This window comes from Hemiscyllium ocellatum, chromosome 28 (assembly GCF_020745735.1).
Source record: "Hemiscyllium ocellatum isolate sHemOce1 chromosome 28, sHemOce1.pat.X.cur, whole genome shotgun sequence".
Lineage (NCBI taxonomy): Eukaryota > Metazoa > Chordata > Chondrichthyes > Orectolobiformes > Hemiscylliidae > Hemiscyllium > Hemiscyllium ocellatum.
The window spans coordinates 48963127-48982214 of NC_083428.1; the positions used below are offsets into that span (position 1 = coordinate 48963127).

General features: G+C 44.9%; 1 protein-coding gene across 1 annotated transcript in view; it reads right to left on the minus strand.

Moving 5' to 3' along the window:
- Positions 1-238: 238 nt before the first annotated feature.
- Positions 239-19088, minus strand: part of LOC132829010 (phospholipid phosphatase-related protein type 3-like) — a 76739-nt gene continuing 57889 nt past the window's right edge. Inside the window, exons 5-7 of the mRNA XM_060846274.1 lie at positions 12426-12483; positions 9025-9198; positions 239-1549 (exon numbers count right to left, since the gene is read on the minus strand). Of these exons, the coding sequence (XP_060702257.1) occupies positions 239-1549; positions 9025-9198; positions 12426-12483 (1543 nt within the window). The remainder of the gene's footprint in view (positions 1550-9024; positions 9199-12425; positions 12484-19088) is intronic.

Genomic DNA, 19088 nt, shown 5'->3' on the forward strand with positions numbered 1-19088 from the left:
TCCCAGCTGTTCTGAGTCAAGGAAAGGCTTCAAACTGCAAATGAAATCAGTTTTGAAGAACAGAATTGTATTGCAAATGGAGGGAAAAAGAAAGAGATCTCCTTGCAAAGACTGTTTTATTGCACCCATCTTGTTCAATGTGGGGATAAGGGATAACCAATTCTCAGCAGCTAAGCACTGTCGGGAGTTGGTATCCGGACTGTTTCAGGAACGGAATGCCCCTCTAGGAGGATCCAGGTCAGTCTTTAAATCTCCTGTTGGCTTGAAGCTTCTTGTAGTAAGCCTCCTGGTCGCTGTCCATGCTGGTTTCCCGTTCAGCTAGGAAAGCTGGATTGGGTTTCCTCCTTAAAGTCGAGTCCCGGCTGGAGCCGATGGTCAGGCTCTCCGAGTTGGTCTCGCTCCTCTCGGCTGCTGCCACGTTGATCGTAGCAACGCTGCAGAAGCGAGTGTCTTCATGTTCCAGGTCACTGGCCGAGGATCCGGGTGACACTCCTCCAGCGCTGCCCCCGCTCTTGGCAGGTCGGTAGCTCCGGTAGTCCCTGTTGAGGTCGTTCAGCTCATAGGCCTCACCAGCCTGTGGCGACTTCCACTCCCAGGGCCCTGCGGCACCATTGGCTGAGGAGACATGCACAACTGGGTGTGAGCCGTGGGCATCCACCGTCACGATGCTGGATGAGTCCCGGTCTGAGGGTGACTTGTACTGCGAAGACTCTGAGCTGCTGGAGGTCTCCGAGTGTCTCGGTGTTACCGTCACTGTGCTCTGCTGCTTGGACATGGCGATAACCTGCATGATGCGGGGTTGGGGCTGGGCTTGGGCCTGGGGCTGGGCCCGTGGAATCCCTCCCTTCTCCGCCAGCAGCATCCACTTGGCCCGAGCTGAGTTACCTTTTGGAGAGGTGCTGACACTCGCCTGGCTTTCCTCAGGAATGTGGACCAGTTGCGAGGTGCCTGCTCTGGACTGGATCAGGACCCGTGCCCCACCTCTCTCAGTGGCCCTGGACTGCACCGTGGGGTAGAGGGAGGATGGAGCCACTTCATCCTGTTCAAAGCCTCCGGCCCTCAGCTCCAGAGCAGCCCTCATTTGTGGCTGTGACTGGCTGATGTTAGGGTCGTGGTCCAAGGCCAGGCCATCCACTGGCCTCTGCCTCCACTGCGAGATGAGCTGCTTGGAGCGGGAGGCGTCCATGGAGACATGAATGGTCATGTGTCGGCGGGCGGCCTCATCCAGGTTCGGTGTGTTTACTCGTGGCAGCGTGTTGCTGAAGGTCACCATGTTTTCCTTGCCCATTGGGCTGCGAGGCGCCAGCAGCTCCACGTCAACACTGGCCCGTTTCAGGCTGTTCAAGGAGTTCTTCTCCCGCTGTGCCAGGTGCTGCTCTAATCCTTCGAGCCTGGGCTGTGGATTCAGCTCGTCCGTGCTCAGGGACTTATTCTGCTGGTAAACCGAGTCATGGCGGAGATGAGCCAGGGGCCTAAGGCCACTCTTGGGAGAAGCTTTCACTGGGGTGGCATCATCTGAGGCCTTGAAGTTCCCCACAGCATGAAGCCCCTGTGAAAATATATATACAGGAAAAAATAAGGGGCCAGCATTATTCAACTTGTGACTGACAGTGTTTGCAACTTTGAAATTAGGCAATGCTTGTATGGGGGATGTGAAACCATACCTTTTCTTATTGATGGAAGTTGTGAGGTGCTTATCCCAATCACCTTAAAAAGGTATAAATACACAACAAACTGTTGCAAAACTTGGCTTCTGCACTGACTGTGGTTCAAGAGACAAAGCCATTATTTCATTGAATTATTAAAGTGTGGGAGCAGGCCATTTGGCTGATCGAGATCGCACTGACCCTCTGAAAAACATCCCACCCAGAAGCATTCCCCTACCTTATACCCATAACCCTGCTTTTCACATAGCTAATCCACCAAGCCTGCACATCCCTAGTCACTCTGGTCAACTTACCACAGCCAACACAACTAACTTGCATGACTTTAGATTGTGGGGTGAAACCAGAGCACCAGGAGGAAACCCACACAGACACTGGGAGAACGTGCAAACTCCACACAGACAGTCACTTAAGGGTGGAATCAAACCTGGGGTCTCTAGTGCTGTGAGGCAGCGCGCTGACCACTAAGCCACTGTGCTGTCCCTACCTTAAAGATTTTTGCTTAATTGAGACATTCTAGAGACCATTGGATGATTATTTGGATAAAAGTAGCATGCAAGGGGCTGGGGAAAAATCAGAGGATCGGCACTAAGCAATGACACTCATTTAAGGAACTGGTATAGGCACGATGGACCGAATGGCCTCCTTCTGCACTGTAACACTGGTGATTCTGACAGTGAGAAAATGGTTTAATAGGGTACATACAGAGAAATAATTTTCTCTAATGGAGGGAATCCAGAATAAAAGGGCTCCTTGATTTTCCAGCTGAAATTACACAGTTTGGGAATGAAATCAGAGCGTTCTTCTCTGGGAAATCTGGAATTCCCACCCTTAAAGAAGGAAATAGATTTTTAATTAGCAATGGACTGAATGATTGTGTGAAGTGGGCAGGAAAGTGGAGTTGAGGCTGTGGTGAGATCAGGCATGATCACATGAAATGATGGAGCAGGCTCGAATGGCTAAATGGCCTACTCCTGCTCACTGTTCTTCTGTAAAAGATTGTAGGTGTGGATGACCCCTTGAAACTTTCTGTGAGACCTGAAGAAATATGAACAGGAATATAGGCTGCCTGGTCTCCCAGACCTGCTCTGGCATCCCACAACAGCATAGCTGATTCGACATCCCTCACTGCCACTTTTCCACAGTTTCCCCGTAACCCTCGATTCCTGACTGATCAAGAATCTCTCTACCTCAACCTTAACTGTGTTCCAACATGTAGATAAATTGATTTGTGAATTGACTTAAGAATTGAACGCATGGGGGTGGCACGGTGGCTCAATGGTTAGCACTGATGCCTCATAGCACCAGCCACCCAGGTTCGATTCCGACCTCGGGTGACTGTCTGTATGGAGTTTGCATGTTTTCCTGTGTCTACGTGGGCTTCCTCCCACAGTCCAAAGGTTAGGTAGATTGGCCATGCTAAACTGCCATCGTGTTCAGGAATGTGCAGGCTAGATAGGTTAGCCATGGGAAGTCTGGGTGGGATGCTCTTTGGACTCAATGAGCTGAATGGCCTGCTTCCCTGCTGTAGGGATTCTATTTGCAACCCAGCGACTGCATCAGTGACTCATTGGTCTTGTTCATTAAAACTACAGGGCAGCTCAAATGGGAAATTCGAAAATAATAACAGACTGGCACAATTTGCAAGTGCTATTCTGAGGGTGGGAATGAAGTGAAGGTGTTGAGACAGAGAAGAGAAAGCCTTACTCTTTAATTGACTTTGCTAAACATGTCCTGAAAGAGCACAGTCCTATCCCTGGTTAGCTAAAATAAGAACAATTTCACCTCTAATATAATGACTATATTTCCTAACAGTATAAAAAAGGACCTAACGGGAAACATTTTCATGCAGAGGGTGGTGTGTGTATGAAATGAGCTTCCAGAGGAAGTAATGGTGGCTGGTACAATTACAACATTTAAAAGGCATCTGGATATGTATCTGAATAGGAAGGGTTCAGAGGAATGGGGGCCATGTGCTGGCAAATGGGACTAGATTAGGTTAGGATATCTGGTCAGCAAGGACAAGTTGGACCAAAGGGCGTGCTGTACTTCTCTATGACTCGATGTGGTGGGACATAAATATTGTTAAAATGTGTCTTTTCATAACTGATGCACAACAGAAAAGATACATCACTTGCAGGGAAAACTGGAAGGATATTAAGTCTGATTGTGATAATTTGATTGTGAAGGAGTGAAGCCGAGATTTGGAATATACGTACTTTGATGATCAGATACATTTCCGTTAATATCTCTTGATGCCCAATTAGTCAGAATCGTTGGTTGTAGGGGAGACAGTGTCCACATTTTGATGTTTTGTATTGATTTTACAGAGTTGGAAAATGCCTTGATAATGAACAATCAGCCAAACAGCCTGAAGGTGGGTTACGCTTAATCAAAATACACAACATTAGCTCAATAAGGACATAGCTATAAATTGGACAAAAAAGATCAATTGCAATTGGCCTGTAAATAGTGACACATAGTCTCGATATTGATTGGCCCCTGAGGCAACTCCATGGACCATTATCACTAACTATGCACGCTATCATTAATGGCATTCTGATGGTAACCATAGAACATAGAACAATACAGCACAGAACAGGCCCTTCGGCCCACGATGTTGTGCCGAAAATTTGTCCTAGCTTAAGCACCCATCCATGTACCTATCCAATTGCCGCTTAAAGGTCACCAATGATTCTGACTCTGTCACTCCCACCAGCAACGCATTCCGTTCCCCCCACCACTCTCTGGATAAAGAATCTACCCCTGACATCCCCCCTATACCTTCCACCCTTCACCTTAAATTTATGTCCCCTTGTAACACTCTGTTGTACCTGGGGAAAAAGTCTCTGACTGTCTATCTATTCCCCTGATCATCTTATAAACCTCTATTAAATCACCCCTCATCCTTCGCCGTTCCAATGAGAAAAGGCCTCGCACTCTCAACCTATCCTCATATGACCTATTCTCCATTCCAGGCAACATCCTGGTAAATCTCCTCTGCACCCTCTCCAAAGCTTCCACATCTTTCCTAAAATGAGGCGACCAGAACTGCACACAGTACTCCAAATGTGGCCTTACCAAGGTCCTATACAGCTGCAACATCACCTCACGACACTTGAATTCAATCCCTCTGCTAATGAACGCTAATACGCCATAGAGGTAAAAACAATGACTGCAGATGCTGGAAACCAGATTCTGGATCAGTGGTGCTGGAAGAGCACAGCAGTTCAGGCAGCATCCGACGAGCAGCGAAATCGACGTTTCAGGCAAAAGCCCTTCATCATACATCATAGGCCTTCTTACAAGTTCTATCCACCTGAGTGGCAACTTTCAAAGAGCTATGAACATAGACCCCAAGATCCCTCTGCATCTCCACCTTAATAAGAACCCTAACGTTAACCCTGTATTCCGCATTCTTATTTGTCCTTCCAAAATGGACAACCTCACACTTGACAGGGTTGAATTCCATCTGCCACTCCTCAGCCCAGTTCTGCTTCATATCTAAGTCCCTTTGCAGCTGACAACAGCCCTCCTCACTATCCACAACTCCACCAATCTTCGTATCGTCTGCATATTTACTGACACACCCTTCGACTCCCTCATCCAAGTCATTAATAAAAATTACAAGCAGCAGAGGACCCAGAACTGATCCCTGAGGAACTCCACTTGTAACTGGGCTCCAGGCTGAATATTTACCATCTACCACCACTCTCTGACTTCAATCGGTTGGCCAGTTCTCTATCCAACTGACCAAATTTCCCACTATCCCATGCCTCCTGACTTTCCACATAAGCCTACCATGGGGAACCTTATCAAATGCCTCACTAAAATCCATGTACACTACATCCACTGCTCTACCCTCATCCACATGCTTGGTCACCTCCTCAAAGAATTCAAAAAGACTTGTAAGGCACGACCTACCCCTCACAAATCCGTGCTGGCTGTCCCTAATCAAGCAGTGTCTTTCCAGATACTCATAAATCCTATCCCTCAGTACCCTTTCCATTACTTTGCCTACCACAGAAGTAAGACTAACTGGCCTGTAATTCCCGGGATTATCCCTATTCCCTTTTTTGAACGGGGCACAACATTCGCCACTCTCCAGTCCCCTGGCACCACCCCCATTGACAGTGAAGACGAAAAGATCATTGCCAACGGTTCTTCAATTTCCTCTCTTGCTTCCCGCATAATCCTAGGATATATCCCGTCAGGCCCAGGGGACTTGTCTATCCTCAGGTTTTTCAAAATGCCCAATACATCTTCCTTCCTAACAAGTATCTCCTCTAGCTTACCAGTCCGTTTCATACTCTCCTCTTCAACAATATTGTCCCTCTCATTTGTAAATACTGAAGAAAAGTACTCATTCCAGACGTCTCCTATCTCTTCCGACTCAATACAGTCTCCCACTTTTGTCAGCCTCCTTCTTCCTCTTTACAAGACATTCAACCTCCCTCGTCAACTAAGGTTCCCTCACACGACCATCTCTTTCCTGCCTGACAGGTACATACATATCAAGGACACGTCGTATCTGTTCCTTGAAAAAGTTCCACATTTCAATGACATCCTTCCCTGACAGCCTATGCTCCCAATTTGTGCTCCTCAGATCCTGTCATGCAGCATCGTATTTAACCTTCCCCCAATTGTAAAACCTACCCTGTTGCACGCACCTATCTCTCTTCATAACCAAGGTGAAAATCACAGAATTGTGGTCACCATCACCAAAATGCTCACCCACTAATAAGCCCATCACTTATCTTGGTTTGTTACCAAGTACCAAATCCAATATGGCCTCCCCTCTGGTCGGACCTACATACTGAGTTAGAAAAGCTTCCTGGACACATTGCACAAACACCGACCCGTCCAATCTACTTGATCTAAAGAGCTTCCAATCAATATTTGGGAAGTTGAAATCGCCCAAGACTACTACCCTGTGGCTTCTGCACCTTTCCAAAGTCTGTTTCCCAATCTGTTTCTCCACATCTCTGCTGCTATTGGGGGGCCTATAATAAACACCCAACAAGGTGACTGCTCCTTTCCTATTTCTGACTTCAGCCCATACTACCTCCAAAGGAAGATCCCCCTCGAACTGCCTTTCTGTAGCATTATACCATTTCTAATTAGCTACGCCACCATCCCCCCCTCCTTTTTTTAACCACCCTCCCTAATCTTACTGAAACATCTGTAACCAGGAACCTCCAACAACCATTCCTGTCCCTCTTCTATCCACGTTTTCGTGATGGCCACAACATCGTAGTCCCAAGAACCGAACCACGGCTTAAGTCACCCACCTTATTTCTGATACTCCTTGTGTGTCTGCAAGTATTCATTGTCAATGCTACCTTCCCCACAGCCTGCCTACATTCTTGGACATCCTGAAAAACAGCTAACCTACTTGCTGGACGACAAGTCCGGATCCCATCCCCCTGCCAAATTAGTTTAAACCCCCCCAAAGAGTGCTAGCAAACCTACCTCCCAGGATATTGGTGCCCTTCTGGTTCAGGTGCAACCCATCCTGCTTGTACAGGTCCCACCTTCCCCAGGATGCAGTCCAATTGTCCAAATATCTGAAGCCCTCTCTGCTACAACATCCTTGCAGCCACGTGTTCAACTGCACTCTCTCCCTATTTCTTGTCTCACTCACGTGGCACCGGCAACAACACAGAGATGATGATTCTGTCCGTCCTAGCTTTTAGCTTCTAGCCTAACTCCCTGAGCTCCTGAATGACCTCCCCACCCCTCTTCCTACCTATGTCGTTGGTGCCAATGTGCACCACGACTTCTCGCTGCACACCCTCCCCCTTAAGGATTCTGAAGACACAGTCCGAGACGTCTCGGACCCTGGCACCCGGGAGGCAACAAACCATCCAAGAGTCTCACCCATGTCCACAGAACCGCCTGTCTGTCCCTCTAACTATAGAGTCTCCTATAACTAGCGCTCTCCTCCTCTCCCCCTTTCCCTTCTGGGCCTCAGAGCCGGTCCTCGTGCCAGAGATCCGGTCACTGCAGCTTACCCCTGCTAGGCCATCACCCCCCCAAACAGTATCCAAAGCGGTACACTTATTGTTGAGGGGAAAGACCACAGGGGATCCCTGTACTGCCTGCTTCCTCCCCTTCCCACGTCTAACTGTTACCCAGCTACCTCTGTTCTCTGGCGTAACTATGTCCCTGTAGCTTCTAGCTATCATCCTCTCAGCCTCTCGAATAATCATCAGTTCATCCAACTCCAGCTCCAGTTCCCTAACGCGGTCTGTGAGGAGCTGGAGCTGGCTGCACTTCCAGCAGTTCAATTCAAAGTTTACTTTTCAGCTTCGTTGGGCAGGTCTTACAAATGGGGCTTCTCCTGATTGGGGTTACTGCCTTTTGCTTTGTTTGATATCAGCCATTTCTCAATGGAAAACAACCTTTTCCTAGCTGCCATCAGTTCTGAGGATGGGTCACTGGACCTGAACCTTTAACTCCAATTTCTCTTCACAGATTCTGCCAGACCTGCTGAGCTTTTCCAGCAATTTCTGTTGTTGTTTCTGCCATCCAGCATCTGCAGTTCCTTCGAGTTCTCAACAAGTAGTGGTCTCCTTCTCAGCCTGAAGATAATGTGTTCAAGTCTCACTCCAGAGACTTCAGCACATGATCTAGGCTGACATTTCCATGAAATGCCACTTTTTGAATGAGCTATAAATCAAGAACAAATCTGGCCTCTCCAATGAACCTGAAAGCTCTAATGCCAGGATTTGAAAGAGAGCAAAGAGGCTGCTTTGGTATCCTGGTATTCTTTGGTACTCTATCACAATATAGAATCCCCATGGTAGGGAATGAGGCCATTCAGCCCATTGAGTCTATACCACCTCTCCAAAAGGCATCCCAACCCAGTTTTGACCATATCATCATAATCTTGTATGTATTTCCCTTGGCCAATTCACCCAAACCACTCATCTTTGGACAGTGGGAGGAAACTGAAGCACCAGGAGGAAACCCACACAGACACAGGGAGAATGTGCAAACTCCATACAATCACCCGAGGCTAGAATCGAACCTGGGTCCCTGGTGCGGTGAGGCAGCAGTGCTAACCACTGAGTCACCATGCTGCAGGTCCAGAGATCTTGAAAAGGGCTGTATAAATGCTAATATTTTCCTTAGCTTAGATGTTCTTTAGTTTTTCCACTGAAATTACAGAGGGATGAACATGCTCAGAGGACCGACTGATGTCCCACTGTAACTTTGGCAGGGGCCCATTACTGACAGAGTGAGAGATGTCTTGCAGACATTCACAATCCCCAGGTATATTTTTCTCCTCATTATTGGCACAATACAGTATTTACATGAATGTGTGATAGGCTTGGCCCATCACTTAATCACTCACCAGGTACGCAGCAATTCCTGCCCCAAAGATAAAGCCCACATATACATCGATGGGGTGGCTCCTGTATTGTGTAATCTGTGTCAGGCCACAAATACCTGCAGCAATTGCAAAGGCAAACACCAGCATTGGCTTCAGGAGCTTGGTGCAGTCGGATATCGTTGAGTTAAAGTACATCTGAAAAAGAAAATGGGAAAGATTTTGTTCAGTCCTTTGTTGACATGTTCCATCTTTTAGTCAAGTCGTGGTTGATCTGTATCTCAATTCCATTTGCATGCCTGAGCTTCAAATCCCTTGATCTCTCAGTTTGTCTGACATCTATCGATCCAATCTTGAAAGCCCCAAATGCCTCAGCTACTCATTTTTAGTAAAGGGAATTTCTCATTCCTAACATGTTTCTGTGTGAAAAATGTGCTTCCTTACTGTCTTCCTATTTAGCTGAGCAATAATATTAAGAATATGACCTGTTCTTCTTGCTTCTGCCCTCACAGAAAATTTCTCCAAATCGACACAAAAAAATCCTTTTCATGTTGCAAGTACTTTGATCAGATTGACCCTCAACCATTAAGTCCCTTAAGAATACGAGCCAAATGTAGACACTCCCAACTTAACCTCCCAAGCCCAAGGTACAAGAATGAATGGTGGCTGGGGTGGCACGGTGGTTCAGTGGTAGCACCTCACAGTGCCAGGGACCCAGGTTCGATTCCAGCCCCAGGTGGCTGCCTGTGTGGAGTTTGCACATTTTCCACATGTCTCCATGGGTTTCCTCTCACAGTCCAAAGATGTGCAGGTCAGGTGAATTGGCCATGCTAAATTGCTCAGTGTTAGGTGCTTTAGTCAGAGGGAAATGGATCTGAGTGGGTTACTCTTTAGAGGGTCAATGTGGACTTGTTGGGCTGAAGGGCCTGTTTCCTACACTAAGCTGTGACAAAGCTAAGCTTAAATCCATCTTCTTCTGACACACCTCCAGCAATGCCCAGTTCAGTGAGACTGTGCTTAATCGATTCCATTTCAAACGAATCGCAGTCAGAATTTCACTCACAATTGGCTCTATTACTACTAAACAGGGGGGAAAAAACAGTAAAAAATACTTGGAAGTAGAAGTCCACAGCATGGAAACAAGCCCTTCAGCCCAACTTCCCTATGCTGCCCAATTTCACAATTAAACTGGTCGTATTTGACTGAGTTTGGTCCATATCCCTCCATACCTATCCCATCCATGGACACGTTTAAATGTTTCTTAACTGACATACTGGTCATAATGGCCCTTCACTTTAAAACAGGTAAGATGAGTTTGACCAGTATCTCTCATTTACTAGTTTCACTGGCTTTTCCTTCTGGGCTCCTAAACCAAGATCCTGGAAACCTTCCTACTTCCCATCTCCATGCTAGGTCTTGGAGATATTGCCCAAATGCACAGTGTAATTTTCACATGTATAATTAAGCTCTCTCTCTCACCACCCTTTCTCTTGATTCCTCCACTGTTGTTAAATTATCAGATTGGTGATTCGACTTGCTGCAATGGATGAGAAGAGATCTTCTCAAGCAATAATGGGAATTACAAAGCTGCTACCTTGCGTTCCCAATCCAAATTATGTTCACTAGCTGTTAACTCTAACCTTAGGCCTTCCTATAACAGTCTGATAATAAATCAGCCTATTTGTCACCTGGGTGTTATGTTTGATCCTGCCACAAAGTGACCAATCAACCAACCATATATCCATGCTATCAGTAAGAGCACCTATTTTCACTGTGTAACATTATCTTTTTCATATATGCTTGATCTAACTGCAGACTGAAATCTTCATTCACACCTTTACCTTTACACTTACTAATTCCTATCACCACTTGGTTACTTTCCAGTCAGGCAGCATCCGAGGAGCAGGGGAATCGATGTTTCAAGCAAAAGCTCTTCAACAGGAATTCCTGATGAAGAGCTTATGCTTGAAACATCGACTCTTCTGCTCCTCGGATGCTGCCTGACTGACTGTATTTTTCCAGCACCACACTCTTTGCCTCTGATCTCCAGCATCTGCAGTCCACACTTTCTCCCAGTCATTCAAATCTCTGCTGTCTGCATTTTTACACACACCTGGTCTGAATCACTGATTGCCTGATATTGACTTACATTAACTCCTGGTCAGCAGTGTTCTGGTCTTAAAATGCATACCTTCTTTTCAAACCCCTGTGTAATTTTGTCCTTCCTATCTCTGTAATCCACCTACAACATGCAAATTATCTGTACTTATCTGATGTTAGTCTCTTGCACATCCCTATTTTAAAATCACTCTATCATTGGTGGCAAAGTCTGGAATACCCTCCTTCTTCCTACTTTACTTTCCTCTTTAAAAAAGTCTCTTAAAATCCAACCACTTGAGCAAATGTTTACCACCTGCCTTTATATCGCCTCATGCAATGGGCTTGAATTTTACTTTATAATGCTTCTGCAAAGTGCTTTCAGACATTTTGTCATGTTATCGACACTAAATAAATATAAAATTATTGTTGTGTTGGTTTCACTCTGGTGAACCCTGGCTGTACCCTGTTCTGACACTAATCTGTCCTTTCTAAAGGTGCAGTATTCCAGAGTCTGGCCAAATAGCACAGGGAATGACAGTTGATGAAAGCCAATTATGAAATAATCACAGAATCTCCACAATGTGGAAGCAGGTCATTTGGCCTACTGAGTCCACACTGACCCTCTGAAGAGGAACTGACACCCATAACCTATCCTTGTAACCCTGCATTTCCTATGGCTAACCCACCTAGCCTGCATACCTCTGGACACTATGGTCAATTTAGCATGGCCAATCCACCATAACCGGTACATCCTTGGACAGTGGGAGGAAACCAGGCAAAACAAATACACAGGGAGAATAAGCAAGCTCCACACAGACAGTTGTTTGAGGCTGGAACTGAACCCATGTCCTTGGTTAGGTAGCAGTACTAACCACTGAGGCACTATGCCACCAGTTTTTAATCCACCTAGTCTGCACATTCACGGACACTTCACTAATCTGATCACTCCACCCTGGGGCTATGTTATTGCTTGGACAGTGCTGACACACCTCTGAGCTGAAAACTTTGGGACTATTTAAGGAGTTGGCCAATACTTCTGTGCTGAGGGAATCCTTGAGATCTGAAACTTTACAGCATGGATTGGGAGTGGTCAGATGAAATATTGTGAGAATGTCTGGCAACAGAGAAATTCTGTTAAAGTGAGAGAGGATGATGAGACTATAAGAGCTTAGAGAGGTCTGAGACATGCAAGTTCTTATGTAAAGTGAAAGTAATTAATTCTGTAGGAATTAGGGTGAAAGTAAATGTTAGAATTGTATAGCAAAGTTTCCACATTCCCATTGGCAGATTGTTCAGCGTAAGCCCAATGGAGGTGAGGCACTCACCGAGATGTAGACTGCAGCGAAAGCGGAGATTGTAGCATGCTGGGAAGGGAAGCTTTTCCTGTGGAACAAACAGAAATTAGTATTATATACTCAAGAAGCACTCTGTTGCCTGTTAGTATAACTCTCCAATCTGCAATTCTTCCCCTTCGTTTATATAAATGATTTGGATGAGAAGTTAGGACCTTAATAAGATGACAGATGACACCAAAATTGGTGGCTCAAAAATAGATTTCTGGAAAAGCTCAGCAGGTCTGGCATCATCTATGGAGACAGATCAAAGTTAACATTTCGGATCCGATGACCCTTCCTCAGAACTGGATTGGTGGCATAGTGGACAATGAAGAAGGCTATCTAAGATAACAAAGAGAAATTCGACCAATGAACTGAGGAGTGGCAGACGAAATTTAATTTGGATAGATAAAAGGTGTTACATTTTGATAAAACGAACAAAGGCAAGACTTATTCAGTTAATGGTAGGACCCTGGGCCCTGGGTTGTGTTGTCGAACAGAGAGACCTAGGGGTTCAGGTACATAGCTCCTTGAAAGTTATGCCTCAGGTGAATGGTTAAGAAGGCATTTAGCACCCTTGCTCTTAGAGCTTGGATCACTGAGTACGGGAGTTTGGACATCATGTTGCAATCGTACAGGACATTGGTGAGACTACTTTTACAATATTGTGTGCAGTTCTGGTTACCCTGCTATGAGATGGATATTATTAAATTGGAGAGGGTTCAAAAAGATTCACAAGGATGTTGCTGTAACTGGAGCATTTTAGTGACAGGGAGAGGCTGAATAGGCTGGGATTATTTTCCCTGCATTGTAGGAGGTTGAGAGGTGACCTTATAGAGATTTATAAAATCATGAGGGGCTTAGATAAGTTGAATATAAAGGTCTATTCCCTGGGATAGGAGAGTTTAAGACTTAGGGGCATATTTTTAAGCTGGGAGGAGAAAGATTTAAAGGGACTTGAAGGGTAATTTTTTCACACACAGGATGGTTCATATGTGTGCATTTACAGTCTCCTTTTGTGAGGAAGGATGCTCTTGCTCTCAAGGGAGTACAGCGAAGGTTTACCAGGCTGATTCCAGGGATGGCGGGACTGACCTATGAAGAGAGATTGACTCAGTTTGGATAGTTTTCGCTAGAGTTCAGGCGAGAGAGGGGGGATCTCATAGAGATTTAATAAAATTCTAACTGAACTAGACAGGGTAGATGCAGGGAGGATGCTCCCAATGGTGGGTGTGTCCACAGCCAGGGTTCACAGTCCGTGGATTTGGGTGGACTATTTAGGACGGACATAAGGAGACATTTCTCCACCAAAGAAGATGAGCCTATGGAATTCATTACCACAGGAAGTAGTTGATGACAAAGTATTGAATGTATTCAAAAGATGGCTAGATATAGCACTCAAGGTGAATGGGATCAAAGGTTATGGGGAGAAAGCAGGCTTAGGCTATTGAGTTGGATGATCAGCCATGATCGTCATGAATGGCAGAGCAGGCTCGAAGGGCTGAATAGCCTCCACCTACTCCTATCTTCTATAGGTGGAATGAACTTCCTGAGGAAGTGGTGGATACATTTATTTAAAAGACACTTGGACAGGTACATGAACAGGAAAGGTTTCAAGGGATATGGGCCAAATGCAGGTGAGTGAGACTAGTTTAGGTCAGCATGGATGAGTTGGACTGAAGGGTCTATTTCTATGCTACATGACTCTGATTCTTCACTCCCCGTCAATGTCTAAATATTATATATCATGTTGCACGGCCATTCAATATAACAAAGGATAAGGTGAAGTGGGGTTTCACTCTAGCTATAACAGTGTTCTGTTGCCAGTGCTGTTAAACTGAGTGATCTGGGTCATTGACTGTGACCTGGCTGTCCATGATTTCCAGTGAGATTTTACTTGCAGCAGGTAATAGTTAGGGTGAATTCTGCTTCTAACATTGACTTTGCCCCCAGTGACTTTACAGCCAGAGAGTCATAGAGATATACAGTAATGAAGCAGACCCTTCAGTCCAACTTGCCCATGCCAACCAGATATCCTAAATTAATCTAGTCCCATTTGCTAGCACCTGGCCCAAATCCTTTAAACCCTTCCTATTCATATACCCAAACAGATATCTTTTAAATGTTGCAATTGTACCAGCCTTCACCACTTCCTCCAGCAGCTCATTCCATACATGCACCACCCTCTGTGTGAAAAAGTTGCCCTTTTATATCTTTCCCCTCTCACTCTAAACCTATGTCCTCTACTTCTGGACTCCCCCAACCCAGGGAAAAGTCCTTGTCTATTTACCCTATCCATGTCCCACATGGCTTTATAAATCTCTGTAAGATCACCCCTCTGCATCTGATGCTCCAGGGAAAATAGCTCCGGGCTTTTCAGCCTCTCCCTATAGCTCAAACTCTCCAATGCCCTTGTAAATCTTTTCTGAACCCTTTCCTTCCGATAGGAAGGAGACCAGAATTACACAATATTTTTAAATGGGCCTAACCAATGTCCTGTGCAGCCACAACATTATCTCCCAATTTTTATACTCAATACACTGACCAATAAAGGAAAGCATACCAAATGCCTTCTTCAGTATCCTACCTACCTGAGACTCCACTTTCAAGGAGCTATGTTCCTGCCCTCCAAGATGTCTTTGTTCAGCAACACACCCTAGGACCTTACCATTAAGTGTATAAGCCCTGCCTGTTTGCCTTTCCAAAATGCACCACCTCACATTTATCTAAATTAAAGTCCTTCTGCCACTCCTTGGCTCATTGGCCCATCTGAATAAGATCCCTTTGTACTCTGAGTAACCTTCTTCGCTGTCCACTACACCTCCAATTTTGGTGTCATCTGCAAACTTACTAACCATACCTATGTTCATATCCAAATCATTTATACAAATGACAAAAAGCAGTGGACCCAGTTGGACCTCCAGTGCCTGCAGTCCTTTGCTTTCTATTATCCTTGCTTGGAGCCCACACACAATATCATGGCCCCAGTATGAGCTTGAGCACATCAGGCCCTCCCAGAAACAAAATATGGGGCCCTGTTGTACCCTGCCCAAGGCTCTGCTTGTGGGTAACCTGGAACTCCAGGTTCAAGGGCTACTCCAGCTCTTGGGTTCTGAGGAAAGATCACTGAATCTGAAATGTTAACTCTGATTTCTCTTCACAGATAGAACATAGAACATAGAAGGATACAGCGCAGTACAGGCCCTTCGGCCCTCGATGTTGCGCCGACCGAATCCTACCTAACCTATACTAGCCCAATAACTTCCAAATGCCTATCCAATGCCCGCTTAAATGACCATAAAGAAGGAGAGTTCACCACTGATACGGGCAGGGCATTCCATGAACTCACAACCCGCTGTGTGAAGAATCTACCCCTAACATCTGTCCTATACCTACCACCCCTTAATTTAAAGCTATGTCCCCTAGTAACACCTGACTCCATTAGCGGTAAATCTGACTCCATTAGCGGTAAAAGATGCTGCCAGACCTGCTGAACTTTGCCATCAGCTGCTGTTCTTGTTTCTGAAACATTGCTGCTGGTTTCTCAAGCTGGCCCAGGCCACATTCCATGATGGCTGAGACATCTCCCCACTCCTTTAAATTCTTAAATTTCAGGGAGAACTCATCAGGGAGGAAAAACACTTCACCAGCGATTTAGCTCAAAAAGATATCTTCAAATGATTTCCTTTATTGAGTTAGAGCACTGAATTGTACTTATGTAGAAACCTGACAAGTGTGTGGAGGAATCAACACTATCCTGGGGCGATTAAACATTAAGCACATTCACTGAGCAATGTTACACTGACTTCTGTGACCATGACTGTAGCTCAGCATATACGTACACTAATGGAGTTTTCATTGTTACCGCTTTCATTTTGGCTGAAAGAGAACTCAAAAGGAAATCAATTTTCTTTCTTAATACAGGCCCTGTTCTCTGCCAAATTGCTGACTCAGCCTGAATGTGAAAACAGCTAGCAGTGTATATGATAATTAAACTGCTGGCTTGTATACGTAAATGGAATGATTACTATTCATACTGAAATAAGGCTGGATCTCACTGCCAAATAGAAACAAGAGAACAGATGTGGGCTCCAAATGAGATGACACAAAACACCAATTAAATAGGTCACAAAGCAAAGGATTCTCAATCAATCTCAAATGTCTCTTATTAGGTGGCCTGAATATCTACCCATCATATTCATGTGGGTCAGTCCATTATTCAACATTGCAGGTCAGAGGCCTCTACTCTGAATCGATCCACCAAATCTCTTCTAATGTTGTCCATTGCCCAAGGTTTGAACACTTACCTTTCTGTAGCTTCTACCTCCCCTCACGATCTTATGAGTTCATCCTGACCATAAGATCCACTTGCTGTTCCGTCAACCCTATTGCCAACAAACTACTGACCATCTATCGACACTTTCCTCCTGCATCTCATTTTGTTAAACATTCAATCTTTCACATATTATTCATCTCCCCTTAAACTGTGCCATTGTCATTATCATCAGTCAAAAAGTTTACAGCTGACATAAGAACATACGAAATAGGAGCAGGAGTAGGCCATCCGGCCCATCGAACCCGCACCACCACTTAGGAAGATCGTGGCTGATTTTTTTATGACCTCAACTCAACTTACCCGCTCCCCTCTCAATTCCTTTACCCCAAGTCCAAACTCAATTTTCTCTCTAGAGCCTTGTTATTATTCCCTAAATCCCTATTTACCTTTCCTATATACCCCTGCAATCATGTTTCCTAGTCGCTGTCACTATTGAATTGACTTTTATCAGAAATAAGTCAAAGCTCTACGTCAACTTCATCTGGTTCAATCCCTCCAAAGTCTTCTGTTCGCTGCACTGCAGGTTGGTATCTTATACTGGCTGCCAGGCATTTCATCCAAACAAATGTTGGAAAAACGGAAGCTACTTTTCTTGAGTCTTACTTCATTGGAGCCATTCACTCCTGCTTCCTGATAATTTTCAAAGACTTAATCAAACCATTCCAGTGCTGGCATTTAACTGAGCTGAGCGCATTGACAAGAGCAGAAAAATACAGCACAAACAGACCCTTCGGTCCAACCATCCATGCTGAACATAGTCCCAAACTCCCGCTCCTGGCACATATCCCTCCAAACCTTTCCTATTCATGTATCTATCCAAATGTCTTTTAAACATTGTAATTGTGCCCACATCCACCACTTCCTCAGGAAGTTCATTCCACATTTCTGTGTAAAAAAAAATTGCCTTTCATGTCTTTTTTAAATCTCTCTCCTCTCAACTTAAAAATGTGCGCTCTAATCTTGAAATCTCCCATCCTAAGAAAAAAGATAACTACCATTAATTCTATCTACACCTCTCAGTATTTTATAAACTTCTATCAGGTCGCTTCTCAACCTTTGAGCTGCAGTGAAGAAAGTCTACCCTATCTAGCCTTTCTTTATAACTCAAATCTTATTTGTTGTAGTAAAATGCAATACTGTATCCAGATTGAACTCCATCTGCCATTTTTCAGCCTGTTGACCCAGTTGATCCCTTTGTAATCTAAGAAAACCTTCTTCAATGTCTACTATGCCACCTATTTTGGTGTCAACAGCAGATTTACTAACCATGCCTACTATATTCTTATATGTAAATGCGAAAGGAGAAATCAGAACCGATCCCTAGGGAAAGATGCTCCAGTCTGAAAAGCAACCCTCCACCATTGCTGTGTCCTGCCATTAAGCCAATTATGTATCCAATTGGTAAGCTCACCCTATATCCCATGTGACCTAACTTTACAAATTAATCTATCATGCGGAACCCTGTCAAAAGCCTTACTAAAACTCAAATAAACAACATCCACTGCACTGCATTCGTCAATCTTTTTGGTAACTTTCTCAAAAATATTCATAAAAAACATAATTCCATTTCCATAATATCACATACCTCCAGCCAGCCTTTGCTTACTTGCAGTTGAAGCCCTGTTCATCCCTCTGTTGCCTTTGCATTCTAATGTTTTCCTGGGCTGGCCTCCTAATCCAGACCTCTCGGAATCTCTGCTTCCCTTACCCTTCCTGAAACTCAGTCCTGCTGTAGTTGCGTAGTGGTAATATCACTTGAGTACTAAGTGAGAAACCCAGACAAATGTTCTAGAAATTTGGGTTTGAATCCCACCATTAAAGTGGGGATATGAATTAAACAAAAACCTGGAGCATAAACCTGGCTGAAGCAATTCCTCCTCATGTTGGTTCTAAATGGTCATCCCTTCACTCTGAGGCTGTACCCTCAGATCCTAATCTCTCCCACTGGTGGGAACATCACAGCCAATGTGTAGCTATTGTGATTATTTCAAACACCCATTGGGTTCACCATTGACCTTAAGGGATGGAAATCTGCCATCCTTACTTGGTCTGGCCTACACGTGATTTCAGACCCCACAGCAATGTAGTTGACTCTTAACGGTCGTCTGGGCTATCAGGGATGATCAATTTAATGTGAGCTTAGTCTGTGAAAGAAGAACTTTTTAAAAACTCATCACTCCTAACTGACTAACATTGACATTTGAGTCATCAACACCAGCACTTCCAGTTACTCCACCTTTGTAACCCCCTGAGATATGGAGGCAAGAACTATTCTTTCAAAGTATCCCTACATGAAAAAATAGTGGAAATTCTTCTCA